At 51.8% G+C, this 17,759-nt stretch overlaps 2 protein-coding genes across 2 annotated transcripts in view; one reads left to right on the plus strand and one right to left on the minus strand.

The window, feature by feature from the left end:
• Window positions 1-7,001, plus strand: part of USP22 (ubiquitin specific peptidase 22) — a 43,634-nt gene extending 36,633 nt beyond the window's left edge. The window contains exons 9-13 of the mRNA XM_090291025.1: window positions 949-1,075; window positions 2,153-2,244; window positions 3,267-3,329; window positions 3,909-4,058; window positions 5,566-7,001. Of these exons, the coding sequence (XP_090147151.1) occupies window positions 949-1,075; window positions 2,153-2,244; window positions 3,267-3,329; window positions 3,909-4,058; window positions 5,566-5,608 (475 nt within the window). The 3' untranslated portion in view covers window positions 5,609-7,001. The remainder of the gene's footprint in view (window positions 1-948; window positions 1,076-2,152; window positions 2,245-3,266; window positions 3,330-3,908; window positions 4,059-5,565) is intronic.
• A 6,749-nt stretch (window positions 7,002-13,750) lies between these two features.
• LOC149997397 (tumor necrosis factor receptor superfamily member 13B-like) overlaps window positions 13,751-17,759 on the minus strand; it is a 43,910-nt gene continuing 39,901 nt past the window's right edge. Inside the window, exons 4-5 of the mRNA XM_090291687.1 lie at window positions 14,823-15,020; window positions 13,751-14,304 (exon numbers count right to left, since the gene is read on the minus strand). Of these exons, the coding sequence (XP_090147813.1) occupies window positions 14,048-14,304; window positions 14,823-15,020 (455 nt within the window). The 3' untranslated portion in view covers window positions 13,751-14,047. The remainder of the gene's footprint in view (window positions 14,305-14,822; window positions 15,021-17,759) is intronic.

Consider the following 17,759-nt stretch of genomic DNA (forward strand, 5'->3'; position numbering starts at 1 on the left):
GCTTTTTCTTGTTTCTTGAGGTAGGCCTGTAATGTTGTGAACTTCCCTTTTAGGACTGCTCTCCTTGTGTCCCAGATTGTGGGTGGCTGTGATCTCATTTTCATTTGTTTCAAGGTGTCTTTTGATTTCTTCCTTGATCTCATTATTAACCCGTTCACTGTTTAGTAACATGTTATTTAGTCTCCATATTTTTGCCTTTTTAAGTTTTTTTCTTGTTGCATATCATTTTAGCAAGAGAGTATGCTTGATACGGTATCATTCTTAAATTCATTTAGACTTGCTTTGTGTCCTGACATGTCCTAGACAACGTTCCACGTGCACTTGAAAAGAATGTATATGCTGCTGCTTTGGGGTGAATGCTCTGAAGATATTAATTAAATACATTGATTTAGTGTGTCATTAAAGGCCACTGTTTTCTCGTAGATTTTCTGTTTGGAAGATTTATCCACTGACGTCAGTGCAGTGTTAAAATCCCCTGCTGTGGCTGTATTACTGTCAGTCTCTCTCTCTCTTTTAATCTACAAAGGTTTGCTTTATATATTTGGGTGCTCCTATGTTGGGTGCATAAAAGTTTATCCCTTTATCATCACGTAGTGTCCTTCTTTGTCTCTCACTATAACCTTGGTTTTAAAGTCTATTTTGTCTGATATAAGTATTGCTATCCCAGTTTTTTATTTCCATTTCTATTTGCATGAAATATCATATTCCATTCCTTTACTTTTCTTGTTCTGAGGTGGGTCTCTTGTAGACAGCATATATGTGGGTCTTGTTTTCTTATCGATTCAGCTGTAAGTATTTTTTAACGTGATAAGGAGAGAAGGTAAAGGTTGTATGTTATGTATGTATGTTTAGTAGGGAAATTAATGCCCTGAAAGTGATAAAGTAATTCTTTTCCCTCTTACCTCTTCCATATTTTTTCTTAAAAATATATTTTTTAATGCCTTGTAGATTTACCAGACCAGAGCACTTAGGAAGCAGTGCTAAGATAAAATGCAGTGGTTGTCATAGCTACCAGGAGTCCACTAAACAGCTCACCATGAAGAAATTGCCTATTGTAGCCTGTTTCCATCTTAAAGTAAGTATTCCAGAAAAACTCTAGTAGCAGACTCAATTTTTAGTCCCCAGTAAAACTTAGAGCCTGCCGGTTTGGTGTACAGAGTGCACTTTGTAATTGCAGCGACTCCCGAAAAGCGCTAAAGCAATAAGGGATGGTAAGTTGTAACGCTTCCCCTGTCTTCTGTTGCCATGCGACATCCGTTGTGAATAAAAAGTCATTACTGCAGAATGAAAGTAGGCTGTGCGGTGCTCCACTGGGGGTGAGGTTGTTAAGGTTTTACTACTCCTACCTAAATTCTTCCATTCTCACCCCAAGTTTTCTGTTTTTCTTTACTTAAAAGTAAACAAAGACCCTTGGGGTTATGACCTAGTCCAGGGGTCAGAAGCTTTTTCGGTGAAGGGTCTAATAGTATTTTTGGGTTCCTAGGAATATGATCTCTTTCATATTTTTCTTTTTTTCTTTTTCTTTATAATTATTTGTTTATTTTATTTTTAGAGAGAGGGGAAAGGAGAAGGAGAGGGAGAGAAACATCCCTGTGTGGTTGCCTCTCATGCGCCCCCAACTGGGGACCTGACATGCAACCTAGTCATGTGCCCTGACTGGGAATCGAACCAGCGACACTTGGCTCGCAGGCTCAGTCCACTGAGCCAGAGCAGCCAGGGCTTGTTTCATATTTTTCTTTATTTTGACTTTAAACGTGTTAAAACACAAAACAAGAAACCATTCCTCGCTTCCTTTGTGGATTTGGTAGCCTCTGATGTAATCAGAGGAATCTCTAGTGAAAGGAACCATAAGTTTGTTTTGCTCCCAGAGGTTATGGATATTGCTGCTTTTTTCTACTACCTTGCACTTGACTGAGTTTGTCGTAAGATTACTTTTTTGTACACTGGGTATTTATCACTTTGAACAGTCACTTCATTTCAAGACTTGGCTTGAACCCCATAAATTGGATTTCTGTAGATACTGTGTTTTACTGCCTCTGTAAGGCCCAGATGCGGCCAGAAGGCAATCAGAAAGTTAATGAAATGCCCGTTGGGGGTCTTCCTTGGAGGAAGCCCCTTACAGGCCATTCCTCTTCTCTCCCCGTGCCTGTAGCGATTTGAGCACTCGGCCAAACTGAGGCGGAAGATTACCACCTACGTGTCCTTCCCGCTGGTCCTGGACATGACCCCCTTCATGGCGTCCAGGTAGGGGAGGGTTCGTCGGGAGGCTGCGGCTCTGGGCGCTCACTGATGAGACAGTTGTAGGCACTGATACAGCCACAACACTAACGCCAGCTACTGTCCTGGTCTTCACCTGGGACACATTGGCGTTTGCTGCGTTGCTTCTCCTCAGATGCCCTGTTTCAGCTGCGGGGTTTCCTCCGCAGCCTTCATCAGCTCTCCGCCCTGAGAGAGCAAGGTGGCGTCGCTGGGAGAAGGCAGCGTTTCTGCTGAGGGCGCTGGTTTTGGAATGTAGGCACACATTGCGTTTGTAGATCCCATCTATCTTATTTTCAAATCTTGACATCAAGGCCACTTAAAATTTACCCTCAAAAAAACCCACAATAGTTACTAATACATGGGCTGCATGTTGGTTTCCTAGGGCCCCTGTAACAAACGACCGCGGGGTTGGTGGCTAAAAGCTAAAAGCTGTTGGCAGGTCTGTGCTCCCTTGGAAGGGCCCAGGGAAGATTTCATTCCTTGCTGGGAGGTGACCGGCCACAGGGACGTGGGCTGGCCGCATGCCTAACAGCAGGTGTGCGCTCGGCCCTTCACCACACCAGCCCGGGTCTTGGTTTCTTCCCCGAAACAGGAGTAATCTCTGCATAAAAAGCAGAGTTGTATATAAAATGAATCCAACATAGTGTCTGGCATAGTGAGCCCCGGTAATACTGGTATTATCGTCCCAGTTCAGTGACTTTCACCCAGTGCACCGCATGAATCTGTAAAACATGCAGCTCCTGACTAGTCAGGGGCACGGACCTCTTTCCCTTAGGTTGTCAAATAAAAAAACGACAGCCAACACAATCGCCGTCCAGTGTGAATGAATCAAAATCGCACCCGTTTGTTTGTTGGTTTGTTTTTTGTCGGGGGGGCAAAAAGAAGCTATTTTTTGGTGTGCCAGAAAACGTCAGCAATGAGTTTATGTGCGCCATCGGATGAAGATGGTTGAACACTGCGGCTCTAGTTAGTTTCGGTGTGCTGAGTTTTGCTGTTGTTTGTTGCAGCAAAGAGAGCAGGATGAATGGGCAGTACCAGCAGCCGTCAGACAGCCTCAGCAATGATAACAAGTAAGTAGCGCCCAGCGGGGCTGAGCGGGGAGCTGCAGGGCGGCCCCAGCCCTTCCAGGGACATGGCTGTGTTTCTGAGTGGCCGTGGCAGGGCTGTTTCTCCTGGCCACTGGCCTGCTTCCTGTCCTACTGTCCATCAGCCTCTCTGGAAAACACTTGAGCCCTCTACTGGGAAAGGACTGTTCACACCTTTACCATCAGTGCCCTTTCCTGGCCCCTGGGTGTGAGTGAGGGTCAGTCTGGCCATTGCAGTTCCGGAATGAAAGCCCCGTGGCCTCTTCCTTGGCCGGCACTGTGACGAGGCCTCTGCTCTGCTCTGCCTGCCTTTCTACCACCGGTGTGGCAGACGGTGTGAGGGAGAGAGCGGTGCCAGTGTCTCCCACCCTGCAGCGTGGAGGCTGCACAGGCTCCCTCTTTCTCTGAGCCCCTGGACACAGGCTTCGATCCCGGGTGTTACTCCTGGGGGTCGGTGAGGCACCCTCACTGTGCAGGCCTCTGGCTGCATGTGCTGCGTGGTTTCTGACGAGGGTAAAACAGTTAACCGTTGCATCTCTCCCCACTTATTTGCCCCCAAACCAGGTACTCCTTGTTTGCCGTTGTCAACCACCAGGGGACCCTGGAGAGCGGCCACTACACCAGCTTCATCCGGCAGCACAAGGACCAGTGGTTCAAGTGTGACGACGCCATCATCACCAAGGCCACCATTGAAGCCGTGCTGGACAGTGAGGGGTGCGTGGGGGCAGCTCGGTTCCCTGTGTGCGTCCAAGCCCGGGGCCGCGTCTGTTTCTAAGTGCCATTCAGGAAAGTGCACCTTTGGTGGCCAAAGGAGCGAGGCTGGCTCTGGACAGGATGCCAGCCTCAGCTGGTCACTGGCTAGGAGGCAGGGTCCCTGAGCAGCACACTTGATCCACGCCTTACCCAGAGCACAGGGTGGTGGCCATTTGCTCGAGCCATGATGTGAGCTGACACGTGAGCTGACACAGGGGTCGTTCAGCAGCTCCTCTCTCAGATCCGTTTTCCTCACTCCTGGCACAGCACCACCAGTGGGGGTCGGGTCTCAGCCCCAGGGAGGCGCTGCCGTGGTCTGCGCGGTGCGTCTGTGTATTCCCAGCTGGGAGGGCGCCCCCTTGGCAGAGAGTCTGCATCGGAGAGGACACACTTGGGTCAGTTACGGGGGCAGAGCCACAGGCGATTAAATGGAACACGGTGCAGGAGCCTTACCGGAAGTCGCACTGACCCCGAGGGCCTGGCAGCCCCGGACAGGACCCCCGACACTGACCCCAAGGGCCTGGCAGCCCCGGACAGGACCAGACACTGACCCCGAGGGCCTGGCAGCCCCGGACAGGACCAGACACTGACCCTGAGGGCCTGGCAGTCCCGGACAGGACCAGACACTGACCCCGAGGGCCTGGCAGCCCCGGACAGGACCAGACACTGACCCTGAGGGCCTGGCAGTCCCGGACAGGACCAGACACTGACCCCGAGGGCCTGGCAGCCCCGGACAGGACCAGACACTGACCCTGAGGGCCTGGCAGTCCCGGACAGGACCAGACACTGACCCCGAGGGCCTGGCAGCCCCGGACAGGACCCCAGACACTGACCCCAAGGGCCTGGCAGCTCCCGACGGGACCAGACACTGACCCTGAGGGCCTGGCAGTCCCAGACAGGACCAGACACTGACCCCGAGGGCCTGGCAGCCCCGGACAGGACCAGACACTGACCCCGAGGGCCTGGCAGCCCCGGACAGGACCAGACACTGACCCCGAGGGCCTGGCAGCCCCGGACAGGACCAGACACTGACCCCGAGGGCCTGGCAGTCCCGGACAGGACCAGACACTGACCCCGAGGGCCTGGCAGCCCCGGACAGGACCAGACACTGACCCCGAGGGCCTGGCAGCCCTGGACAGGACCCCAGACACTGACCCTGAGGGCCTGGCAGCCCTGGACAGGAGAGGCTGATCCAGGAGCTGTGTGGGAGGCAGGACTGACAGGACTTGGGGCTTCCTGGTGAATGAGCAGGGGTCAGACGTAGGGGCTCTGGCATTAGGTGGGGGCACTGCCACGACCTAGCTGAGGATCCTCCTCCTTGGGGACTAAGAACCAAAAACTGTCTGAGCAAGAAATCAGACCGCTGGTGAGTGCTGAGGCCAGCGTGCCAAGGTTCTGGAGGGAGGTTGGTTTTGCCTTGAGTTCTCATGGATGAGGCCGTAAACGTGTTCTGTCTTTGCCCCCGCAGATACCTGCTGTTCTACCACAAACAGGTCCTGGAATATGAGTAGCCTCATCCTCTGCTGGTCAGAAACACGAAAGCCTCACAAAATGACCCCCAACCACCCAAGATCATGCTACCACCCCCGACGGAAGTACCCCAGGAGCATCAAGTCCTCTGCCTCCAGCCCAGGACTGGGGATGGAGCGGACACGCGCAGTGGGCGGGGTTCTCGGAACCGCACGGCAGACACATGTCACGCAGGGTGTGTTCTGCATGGCAAGGGGCAGAGTAGATATGTCCCAAGTGTATCTCCTTTGCTCCTCAAACGGTGATTGGGGTGGGCACCCCCACAGCGTGGAGCAGCCTCGCTCTAGTCCCTCGGTTCTGCCACGTGACTACAGTTTTACAAGGCGCCGGCCCGTTTTTACATTATGGGTGTAGTAAAGCCGTAGAGAAGGCTACAGATATATAAGGACAGAGGACTTTGCAAGTGTCTTTGTGAGTCTTAGTATTACATGTGTATAGTATGGAACTCCTAGCCTTCGTTTTGTGAGTAGAACCTGTGTAACTGAAGACACTGACTGGGACTTCCAAGCGTACGTGTCCTGCCAGTAACATGGCATCAACCTGCATGTGGTCGTATCAGCCTGGGTGTCCGTCCTCCCTCAGTTCTGTGCCCGTGGGCATTTCTCATCCCTCCTCCTCTTTCCTCAGTGGTGGGTTTGATCAGTGTAATGTTTAGCAATGTGGGTGAATAGAGTTGATAATGAGATTTAGGTAGTTTTATTCATTCTTGAGTGGATCTTGCTTTGGTGCTGTTCTGTTGCCCCCACCCCCAGCCCCGCCTTCAGAAGACCATGTCCAGGTTAAAGCTGGCAGGTGCAAGTTGGGTGTCGCTGGTTCGATTATGTTTGCTCTCGAGCAGATGGAGCGGTTTCCAATGGTTTTATTGTCTCCCTTCCTCACGTTTTCTTCTTGGCTGCCTGTCCCGCTAGTCGTCCCTGTCACTGCTTGGTGGCTGGAGTGGCCAAGTGCCTCTGCATTCCCTTCAGTGTAGTTTAGGTTGTAGCAGGAGAAGCGGCTTTTTGACTGAGCTTGTTGGGGGGCTGGCTGAGGCACTGCCGTGTTCCTTGTGAGGTGTCTTGCGTGCAGCTGTCTGTCCAACCCTCCAAGCTAGGTTTTTGTACTTTCCTGAGAAATTTTAACCCAGAGATGTAGGGGAGGAAAAGTTGCTTTAACATAGTTAGGGAAACAAGCTGTGCTTATCCTGAGAGCCCAGTCTGCGTATGAGCGGTGGTACATTCATTCCTAGAGGAGAGTATGATTATTGAAGGGTCAGCAGACTTTTTTCGTAAAGAGCCCAAATGGTAGGTCCTAGACTTTCCCGCTCTCTTGCCATAGATAATACGTAAACAAATGAGCCTAGCTGTGTTCCAATAAAACTTTTTTCATGGACATTGAGATTTTAATTTCATGTCATTTTCATGTCATGGAATAGTTTTTCACTGTTTAAAACCGTGTGAGCTGTTCTTAGCCGGCTGGCCATACAGAAGCAGGCAGTGGGCCAGATCGAGCTCGTTAGCTAGCTGGGTGGGAGGAAGCCGGGCCGGCAGGCGCCGAGGAGTTCCCGCTCGGAGCGGAAAGTGCTAGGGAACGCGGAGCAGCGCTCTTGCTGCAGAATCATCAGCTGCAGCCAGATCCCCAGTGACAGTTTGTTAAGCACTCTCTCGGTTCACTCTTACATTTCTGCATTTATGGAACGCAGGTTTTAAAGCATGTTTTAATACAGCAAGTGTTTGTATGGATGAGGGCAGATTTTTAGAAATGGCCACCTGTGTTTGAGTTTGTGTGTGGGGAGGATGCTGTAAAGATTTCTTTGGGGGGAGGTGTTGTCTTTTAATAAACAAATTGAATGGAAAGGCAAGTTGACTGAAGTTGCCTGTTGAGTTCTGAGCCATAAAGTCTCTCCCTGCAGTGGGCTGCCTGGTGTCCTCTTCACTTGACTGGAGGACTGTAAATGCAGAGTGGGGACAAAGCAGGAGTGTTGGCCTTGGAGTTGCTGGAAGATTGCCTGCTTCCCGTATGGGCCGCTCCCTCCTCCCCTCCTGTCCTCGCCAGTGTGCAGAGGCTCAGCTGCTCTGAGAACACAAGGACTAGGAAGCCACGTTGATCTTCTGTGGACGTTATTTTAAACTTATACCCAAATCCGTCGTCTTTCCTCCCTCCCTCTGGCATTGGTGTTCCAGGCACTTACCTCTGTGTCAGCTGATGCGGCGGTGCGGCCGCCTGTGCTCCCAGCAGGAGGCCCCGCACTAGGGGTGTGTGTTTGAGTCTACCTTGTTAGGGACAAAGCATTACCTGACGGTTTGGGGAATTGCCCTTTTTAAAATTCTTTTATTCTTGTTTTTATTTTTTAAGCTCTCGATCCAGCTATTAAATTTGGGGAAATGTTTTTTTGTTGCCTAACAACCACCCCTAGGCAGGTGTTCCTACGGTGACCAGGTGTGTCTGACCACTGAGGAGTCCCCCAGTGTCTGTACAATAATGTGTTTCTGAGCCGCTGGCTGTCCCCTCAGCGCTTCCCAGTGAAACTGCGAACTCTGCCTCTTCAGATGTCTGACGTGTGCTCTGAGCGGGGTGGGGGGGGCGGGGGCGGGGGCGGGGGCCGGGCCGCCTGAGGGTAGAGTGGCCAGCCCTCCCCGCCCCGCGGCCCCGCTCCCTCCAGGCGCGGGAAAGGGACCCTGCATCCTGTGGCAGCCCTGCCCCCCATGGACCTGAGTAGTTGTGGTTTGGCTTTCATTGTGTAAAATTGCCAGGTTTTTATGTTTTTTGACAACTGGTGTGACTGTTATAACTAAAAACAAATATTGTAAAAAAAAAAAGAGTACAATGATCGTGCTGTGGATTTAATGACCAAGATGTTTACACCTGTCCTTTACCTATTGTTTTGAGGAACTGTTTGACTCTTCCCCCTCCCTCAATGGCTTGTAGTATTTCCTGTGTCACAATAAACTACATTTTCTTCTGAGAATTGGCTGGCGCTGTCCCCTTCCTAACACCAGCAGCCAAACTGAGAGGCAGGGGATGAGAGTGCCCGGTCATGACCACCACCCGCCCCCCTCCCGCCCCGGGTAGGCCTGTCTAGGGGAGGAGCCCGAACGAGCTGAGAGCCCAGAGCAGTGGCCTTGGTTTACGCCTGGAGGTGGAGAGTCCCTGCAGCCCAGGTTTCCTCGTGTTTTGTGTTGGGGCCGCTGCTGCTTTGACCTCTTCTCCTCCTGTGGGCAAGACGGTGACTACCCTGGATTCAGGGCTCCCATGGGACCTCAGGCTTTGATGTGCTTGAAAGTCACCTTTGGAACTTGAAATGCTGAGTCCTTGCCAGAGCTTGATGATAAGACCTGACATGTGGTATGGGAATGTGCGTTTACAGAAAGCTCCTCAAGTGGCGAGAACATAGCACGTGTAAGTAACCACGCCAAGAGAAGGCTGTGTGGTTGGTGGCAGGCTGTAGCTGGCACCTGTAACATCCTCCTGCACGTCACCTTACACATTCTCCTTGCACTCAGAACTTCGGTCGGCCTTTACCTGACTGACCGAAACCTTCATTTCTGAAGTGTCCTTTTTCAGGTGCCTTGGTTTCAAGCTCCTTCGTTTCACCCACACAGAAATACCGAGAGGTGCTGGGGAATCCTTGGGGTTCTGGCCTTGGTCCTCCTGTCCCCATTGTGTAGCAGTCTTTTCAAGTTAAACAGAAACAGGGTTGTCTCCCCAGGGGAAGCTCCTCCTTTGGAGTGCAAGACCTTCACACCAGCAAAGCCTAGGTTTTCCAGGACAGGATTGAGAAAAATCTGTAGTCGGGTTATTCAGTGTAATACCTTTGGTATTTTAATTATGATGTGTCATGGTGTGGTCCTCTTTGGGTCTGACTTGTTGGGCACTCTCTGTGCTTCCTGGACCTATATGTCTATTTCCTTTGCCAAATTAGGGAAGTTTTTCTTCATTATTTTTTCAAATAAGTTTTCAGTTTCTTTCTCTTCTTCTCCTTCTGGCATTTCTATGATTCAGATGTTGGCATGTTTAAAGTTGTCCCAGAGGTTCCTAAACCTCTCCTTGTTTTTTTCAATTCTTGTTTCTTCATTTTGTACTAGTTGACTGTTTATTTCTCCCTTATGTTCCAAATCGTTCATTTGAACCCCAGCTTCCTTCCCTTCACTATTAGTTCCATGTGGATTTTTCTTCATTTCACTTAGTATAGCCTTCATTTCTTCTGTGTTTGCCATATTCAGTCATTTCTGTGAGCATCGTTATCACCAGTGTTTTGAACTCTGTGCTGGGTTGGCTGTCCTCCTCTAGAGCCTTGATCTGCTCCCTCTTTTGGGCCATACTTTTCTGACACCACAGCTTGACAGCGTTCTGTATTTGCCTCTCTGTGTGTTAACGTAAAGCTGTCTCACTTGTTACATTGTAAGGGGCAGAGTCTTAGGTATTCCTCATTGTTGGGCTACCAGTTTCAGAGCCTTGTGTCGCTGTATGTAGGGGAAGGGTCAGAGAAGGAACAATGCCACTTGCTCAGCACTTGCCCCTTTTCCTGTCACTTCACCCTCCTCCTGTATGTGGCTGGTGCCCCTCTAGCCATTGCCCTGGTGTTGGTCCACAGAGTAGGGGACCTCTAAACAGACTCTCCTGAGAGATGGGCAGTTCATTCTGCTGCCCCAACCCCAACTGGTTTTCACAGCTAGCAGCAATGAGGCTTTATTTTTCTGGGGCTGGAACTGAGCTTAATGGTTTGGCTTGGGACTGTGATCACTCCCCAGGTGTCCCTCCCAGCTTTTATAATGTGTGACTGCTTGTTCTGCTGTCTGGTCACAGCCAAACCCACTGTTTTGCCACTGCTGCCACCACCCCACTGCATCCCCTCCACCCTGGCTCCCTGGCTCTGACCCTCCTACCTGTCTGGATATTTCTTATTTAAGTCTTTGGTTATCAGACTTTCATACAGTTAGATTTTCTGGCAGTTCTTGTTTTGTTTTTTTGTTTTGAGATAGTTGTGATCCTTATGGTTGCGCAAGGAGGTAAAGCATGTCTACCTATGCCTACATCTTGGCTGGAAGTCCAGTGTTTTTTTTTTTTTTAAGTAATGAAAAATAACAAGCTACAGATCCAAAAATTTCAGAGAACCCAAAGCAGGATAAATCACAAAACCTAACCAAAACGAAACACAAACTAATGTGCTTGCTAATGTAAAAGCACCTCCTAGACACAACATACTCAAACTGCTAAAAAACGTAAGGTGAACATTTTGAAGGCAGAAGTTACAGAGGAACAAAGCTAGGAATTTCAGCAAATGTCTTGTCAGAAACTATGCAAGCCTGAGATAATGGAGTAACATTTTAAAATGCTGAAAGGAAAAAACTGGCAACCCCAAAGTCTATGCCCAGAAAAAAATAGTTTTCAAAAATGAAAGAGAATAAAGACTTTTCCGAACTAACACAAACTGAGAATTCACTTCCTGCAGATTTGCACTGTAAGAAATGTTAAGTCCTTCAGATGGAAGGGCTATGAAACCAGAGACTTGAATCTACACACAAAAAATGAGGATTTCCAGAAATGAAAATAAATACAAAAGGCATTGCTTTCTTACTTTTAATTACTCTAAAAGACATTGACCTTCTGAAGCAAAAATAGTTGTCTGTGCTGTGATTTTGTGGCCTGTTAAGAGCAAAATGCATGGCCACAGCAGCACGAGGATGGCGCTGGGACGATGCTGCTGCAAGGTTCTCATGCTGCGTGAAGTGTTAGGATCTGAGGGTTGTCTGTGATTAAAGACATATGTTGTAAACCATTGAAAATTTAGAGGCATGAGTAAAAGATCAGTGCTCAGAGAAACAGAGAGTAGGGTGTTGGTTACCAGGGGTTGGGGGAGGAGAGATGGTGGTCAAATGCACAAGGTTATAGGTACAAGAATAAGAAATTCTGGGGTCTCTGTACAGCATAATGAGTATAGCTAATAATGTTCCATTATATATTTGAAAGGTGCTAAGTGAACAGATCTTAAATATTTTCACCACAAAAAAAGAAGTGATTATGTGAAGATGGAGGTAGTAGCTAATGCTCTGGTGGTATTTTGCAACTTAAATATTCAATCAGCAGCTTAAACTTATACAACATTATGTGTCAATCATGTCTCAAGAAAGCCACGAAGTAGGGCAGGGTTGACAAGCCATGGCCCACAGTCCAGACGCCACTGTCTTCCTGAGCAGTTCTATCTGAGCAGCGGTCACCCTGCTTGTTTCCTTGTCATCTCAAGCTGTGCTGGCTCCACCATGGCTGATGGGACTGAGTGTGCGGGCACCGCAGTGGGAACCATGTGGTCCAGAGTCCAAGACATTTACTCTCTTGTCCTTTTCCTTGGGGGCTGGTGCAGTCGTGGGTGGGAAGTGACGGGAGCTCAGCCTCCAGTGGCTGCAATGAGGGGCAGGAGTCAGAGTGTATTTTGGAGAGAGAACCAACAGACACAGAGCATGGATAAGGAGGTCAGTATTGACAGTTTCAGATAGACTTTCTGGCAAGGGATGGATCCCTGTCTTAAAAAAACAAGCAAACAAAAAACATAAACTTAAAAGAGCAATTAAAAAACCGACCAAAAGAACAACGCAGATTACTTTTGCCTGATGGAAGGCAGAGCTGGGCCTCCTCCAGGTTCCAATGAGCAGAACTGGAAAACTACAGGAAGAACAGACGGCCACGGGCCTTTCTGATGAGCCTTCATGTTCTAGGCGGCACCAATGCTGGGCGGCACCCACCTACTGTCTGCACCTGGTATGGGGTTTTAGGCCAACCTTGTAAGACCATAAGAAGCTTCTTGCACTGGGCATCATGGTGGGAAGCATTGCAGCCAGCACGCCCCCATTTGCCCGTTGGGCAGGCTGCACTCCGCGGCAGACACACGTCTCACTCAGACACAGTCCTCAGAAGCCAACGTGCCTGCAGCGATGAAGCAGGGGTGGGCTCTGAACTGTGCCCCTCAAAATTCACGTGCTGAAGTCCTAACCCCAGAACCTCAACACACCTTGTTTGCAGACAGTCTTTACAGAGGTGATCAAGTTAAAATGAGGTCATGGGGGTGGGCCTAACCTAACAACTGGTGTCCTTATGAAAAGAAATAATTTAGAAACAGACGCACTGGGAGAGACACAGGCCAAGGAGCAAGGCCTGGAACAGGTCCTCCGCCCAGTCCTCCGAGGGAACCAGCCCTGGCGTCCCGATTTCAGACAGCTCACCTCCAGAACTGGGAGGCAGTAAGAGTCTGCGGTTTAAATCGCCCGCCCATGTGTGGTACTTTGTTGCCGCCACCCTAGGAAGTGAAAACGGCTCGCCAGCCCGTGGAGTGTGAGCAGACGGGGCCTCGGGTTTCCTGTCTACACCCCCCCCCCCCCCCCAGTGTGTTATGTGAGCCTTTGGTGCATGTAGGTGCGCAAGGTAACTTGGGGTGGCACAGGATACTTTTAATTTACATAATCAGGTATTTATCTTACTGAGAAAATGTTTCTAAGAATAGCTATGTATTTTAAGGTTTCAATGCTACTAAAATATAGGTTTCAGTGCTAATGAGAATATAGATAAAACAAAGGTAGCATCTAAAATTGTGAGTTGCTTATTGTTTTCAGTCAGAGTCGATGAAATTTAGCTTTAAGTTAAACCAGGTCTAGAAGAAAAGGTGAGTTAGGGGAGAAAACAGTGTTAAGCAACCAGCAGTGCAGGCTGGGCGAAGGGACGGACAAAGGCCGGTGCCATGAAAGCGCGGCTGAGCTCAGCGCGCATGCCCCGCGCACCCCACGCGCGCACACTCGCCCCGGCACACACATGCACACTGACACGCGCGCACTGCTTTCTGCCCTTCCTGAGGACGCACGGTGGGGAGCCGTTTTGTAAAACCAGCAGAGGCGGCCCAGCCCCGGGCTCCGGGCGCAGCTGCAGGCGCACACGCTCCGCCGGCAGTTCTTCCGCTCGCCCTCTCGGCAGCGGGTGCCGCCCAGCCCCGCACCTCAGCGGGCCCTCTCCGGGCGTGGTGGGCGGCGAGTATGCAGGTCCTGGGAAACCAGGGGGCTGCCGCTGCGCTGTGCTGGGGCCGTGAGCCAAGGGAGGCAGCTGGAGAGGTGGGACCTTTCAGAATCATCTCAGGGGACGACGGGACCACAGTGAGACTTGAGTCCAGCAAGCACAGATGACTTTATTGCAGACACGTTTAGATGATGGGGGCTCACAGTGGAGACCAGGGATGCGGACAGTGAAGGTCTCCTACCCTGGACCCCCCACCCCCCCCTTCAGTCCCCCTGTCTATGGCCCTTCCTGCCTCTCTCTTCCCGCCCCTTCCTCTTTCTCCCCCCATCCCTCCCTCACCAACCCGTCTTTGGCTGTCTCTCCCCATCTCTCTCTCCCTCTCTGTCTCCCTCCTACCCTCCCTCTCTTTCTTCTCCTCCCTTCATCCCATCTCCCTCCCCTCCCTTTCACGCAGCCGGGTCCCCCTCCTGGGCAGGCCAGCACACAGCCTCAAGGTTGCCCTCTGGGGACAGACTCTCGGTGCAGGCCCTCCCAGCCTCTGTAGGGCTGGGGCACCCACACCTCCCAGTGTGTGAGGGTCTGGGAGCCCCCAGCTGGCCCGCGCTCTCCTGGGTGGGCACCCCGCACTTGGGGAAGCAGAAGCCACAGGTCTCCACTGGCTCCTGCAGCCTGGCCGCTGTGCTCCCAGCTTCCATCCTGTGATCTGTGTGGGAAGGGAAGAGGGCCTTGGCCTTGGCCTCGGCCCCAACCTCTCCTCCTCAGGCCGATACCCCAGGGACAGCCAGCTGGGCTGTTGGGAGAATGAAATGCTTCCCGCAGTGAGCCACCCTGTACCCCACAGCACCCATGTCCACAGGGCCAGCTGCCAGGGCCAGCCCCCCTCTGCTTGGGGCCTGTGCAGGAGCAGGCTTTCACTCCTTGGCTGACATTCTGCCCCCAAGCCCCCAAGAAGACCATCCACCTCCTCCCAGTGTTGCCCAGGCCCCTGCCAAGCCCATGGCCTCACCCTACACCCCCTCTTCCTCAGGTGCCCCGTCTCTTCTTGCCTCCTATTGGAACTGATCTCACCAACAAAGGGAAAAGACTGCAGGGCCTCAGCCCTCTCCCAGGAAGAGCTGGCCACATGCTCTCCACTAGAAGCAGAGGCGGTGCCAGGACAGAGCACTGGTTGGCCACTGTCCCACAAGCAGTGGGAGGGGAAGACCCCCTTTTCATGCTCACCCTTGGAAGACTTGGCCGGGGTGCAGCACAGTCCTGCGGGGCACGGGCAGGAGGGGCAGTCCCCCCTTCTCTTGAGGAAGCAGGCCACAGCAAAGAGGAAGCAGCAGAGGACAGCGCCCAGGCAGAGGCCCAAGCAGAGGCCCAGGCTGCTGTAGACCAGGGCCAGCTGGTCAGCACTCAGCTTCAGCCCTGGGGCAGCTGCAAGATACCAGTGAGACCTGAGTTTAGGAGGGTCACTGCCCAGGACCCTTCTCTGAAGTGTCCCCGCTTTTAGATGGCTGCCTCTGCCCCGCAGTCTTTCTTTTCCCTCATTCGGGCCAAGCAGAGCCCCTGCCACCTCCTGCAGTGGGCCTGCCTGGCTGCTGGAGGTGGACCCCTGCCTTGCCCTGAGACCTGGCTGGCGTGCTCCCGGACCCTGCACGACACCGACCCTCTCTACCCCAGGCTGAGAGCGGCTTCTTCCAGGTCCTCAGAAAGGGCGCCTCTCAAGCTGGGCCTCTTGGCTGTCTCCACTTGCTGTGAGCGTGTGGAGTGGGGCGTTGCCAGAGGCAGATGGACAAGTGACTGGACAAATGAACGGACGGTAGTCTGGGGGGGGGAGTCTTTGTCTGCCCTGACCTGCACCTACCTCCAAGGAGAAGTGGGGAGCACACCCCACAGCAGTGAGCCAGGCACAGTTGCCGCTGAGTCTGGACAGCAGGTGTGAAGCAGGAGAGCCCTGGAAGGTGGGGCACTGGCCACCCTACCTTTCAGGCCCTCGAAGCTCTGCTCTAGGGACCAGAGGAAGACTCAGCCCAGGGCCAAAGGCCTCCCCCTTGACATTTCTCCGAAATCCAGGGTTTTCCTGGGCTCCGGAACTGGGGCGCCTTCTTGGCCCCAGAATAGAAGAGCAGGTGAACCCGAGATAATCTAACGCGTATGTAACACACTCATTATCGGGGCCTCCTGTAAGCTCTACTGTGTGCAGACACTTCCTGCAGCAGCTCCCTCAGTCCCCCTGCTCCCGGGAAGGAGGACTGATGATCCGTTATAAAAACTGAGATATAATTCACACACCATCAGTTCACTGTTTAAAAGTGCTCACCTCAGTGGCTCATGGTGCGCTCACGAGGCCACACAGCCATCACCGTTACCTCCTTTGTGGACATCTGCTTCCCCCAGGACCCACTAGCGGCCACTGCCTGAACCCTCCCGGGGCCCTCGGTAATGCCTGTGCTGCTCTCTGTCCCTGGGGATTTGCCTGTCCTGGACATTTCATGTGAATGAAATCAGACTACAGGTGACCTGTGTGTCTGGCTTCTTTCACTTGGCATGTTTTCGAGGTTCATCCATGTAGCATGGGTCAGGACTTCATTCATTTTCCTGGTCAGCTAATAACTTCGTTGTATGGTCATACCACATTTTGTTTACCCAGTCATTCATTGATGGACGTTTGGGTTGTTTCCACCTTTTGTTATGATAAATAATGCTGCTATGGACATCTGTGCAGGTGTTTGTGTGGACGTATGGTTTCAGCTCCCTCAGGTATATATATATATGTCAGAGTAGAATTGCTGAGTCATAAGTACTCTCTGTTTAACTTTTTGAGGACCTGCCAGACTTTCCCACAGTAGCTGCACCACCTTACATTGCACTTTGCATATGACAAACCAGTCTCAAGGTTACACTGTTCCCACTCACAGAGCTGCAACTGGGAGCAAGTCAGACAGACTGCAGGCCAGCGCTGTAGGCTGGCCGCACAGAGGCAACGAGGGCAGACACTGCCCTCTTCCTTCCACAGCCCCTTTGAGTCAGGAGTTTTATAAAGCGACAGAGTTGGCAGCCATGGCCTTGATGTTTGCAGAGGGAGAACAGGAGCTCTAGATGGGCTGATATCCCCACACAGGCTTGTGGTGCTGACCTTCGTGCCACATGCCCAGAGCTCAGAGAGGCCATGAGGGAGGGGAAGCAAAGATCCATCATCCCCCACCACTGCAGTGGGGCACGCTGCACGCTGGGTGAGATCTGGAGACTGAGGCCCTAAGAGGTGAGGGATCCACAGAAAGCTCACAGGGCAGAGCAAGGTGACATCCACATTTCTCAAGTCCCAGGACTCTTCATCTGTTTACCTCTTACTTTCCTCTGGAATAAAGTGAAGACACTGTACTGGCCGGATCAACATCAGAGATGAACTGTCTAGGCTACCGGATTGCTGTGAAGTACAAATGAACTGCCATGTCAATTCAAAGAGAGAGACCACATTAAACACTGGAATTTTTCAGATATTTTCAGCATGAATTCCAACACCCAAATCAGTTCTTAGGCTGTGGCAGTGAGTGTTCAGAGATGGGCCCCCACAAACCACCTTCCCATGCCCTGCCCTTCACATCCAGGCTGGGCTGGGCCTCACTAACCAGTAGAACACAGCGGAGGGAAGCACAGAGGCCACACGCAGGGGGAGGAGGCACCTCCCGTCTGAGCTGAGCCTCCAGACAATGCCACCCAGCACTGTCTGCCTGCAACCACGCGGAGACCGCAAGCAGCATCAGCGGCGCTGCCCAGCTGATCCCGGTCGCCCACCGAACTGTGCGAGATAGTAAAATGGTTGTTATTCGTAGGCCACTAAGTCTGAGGTGGCTTTCGGACATCGCAATGGACAACCAGAACAGACTCTGCTCCTGAGGGAGTGAAGGGCTGATCCCAGCGTCTCTGTCCAGACTAGTGATTGGAGGTTTCCTGTGGGAAATGAAACGAGTTCCTGCCAGGCGACCTACCCCTAAGACAAACTTTTCAAAGCCCCTGGAGTAAGAGAAAAGCACGTTAAAACGACAAAAGATGTCCCTTTCCAGCGTCTCACAGAGAGGCACCTCACTCATTGGCGGGGGTGGGGGTGGCCTCTTTTGAGGGCCATTTGGACACATCTACCGACTTTGAAAACGCACTTCCCTGACGCTGTGG

The sequence above is a fragment of the Furipterus horrens genome, unplaced genomic scaffold (assembly GCF_987537825.1).
Source record: "Furipterus horrens unplaced genomic scaffold, mFurHor1.1.pri manual_scaffold_11, whole genome shotgun sequence".
Lineage (NCBI taxonomy): Eukaryota > Metazoa > Chordata > Mammalia > Chiroptera > Furipteridae > Furipterus > Furipterus horrens.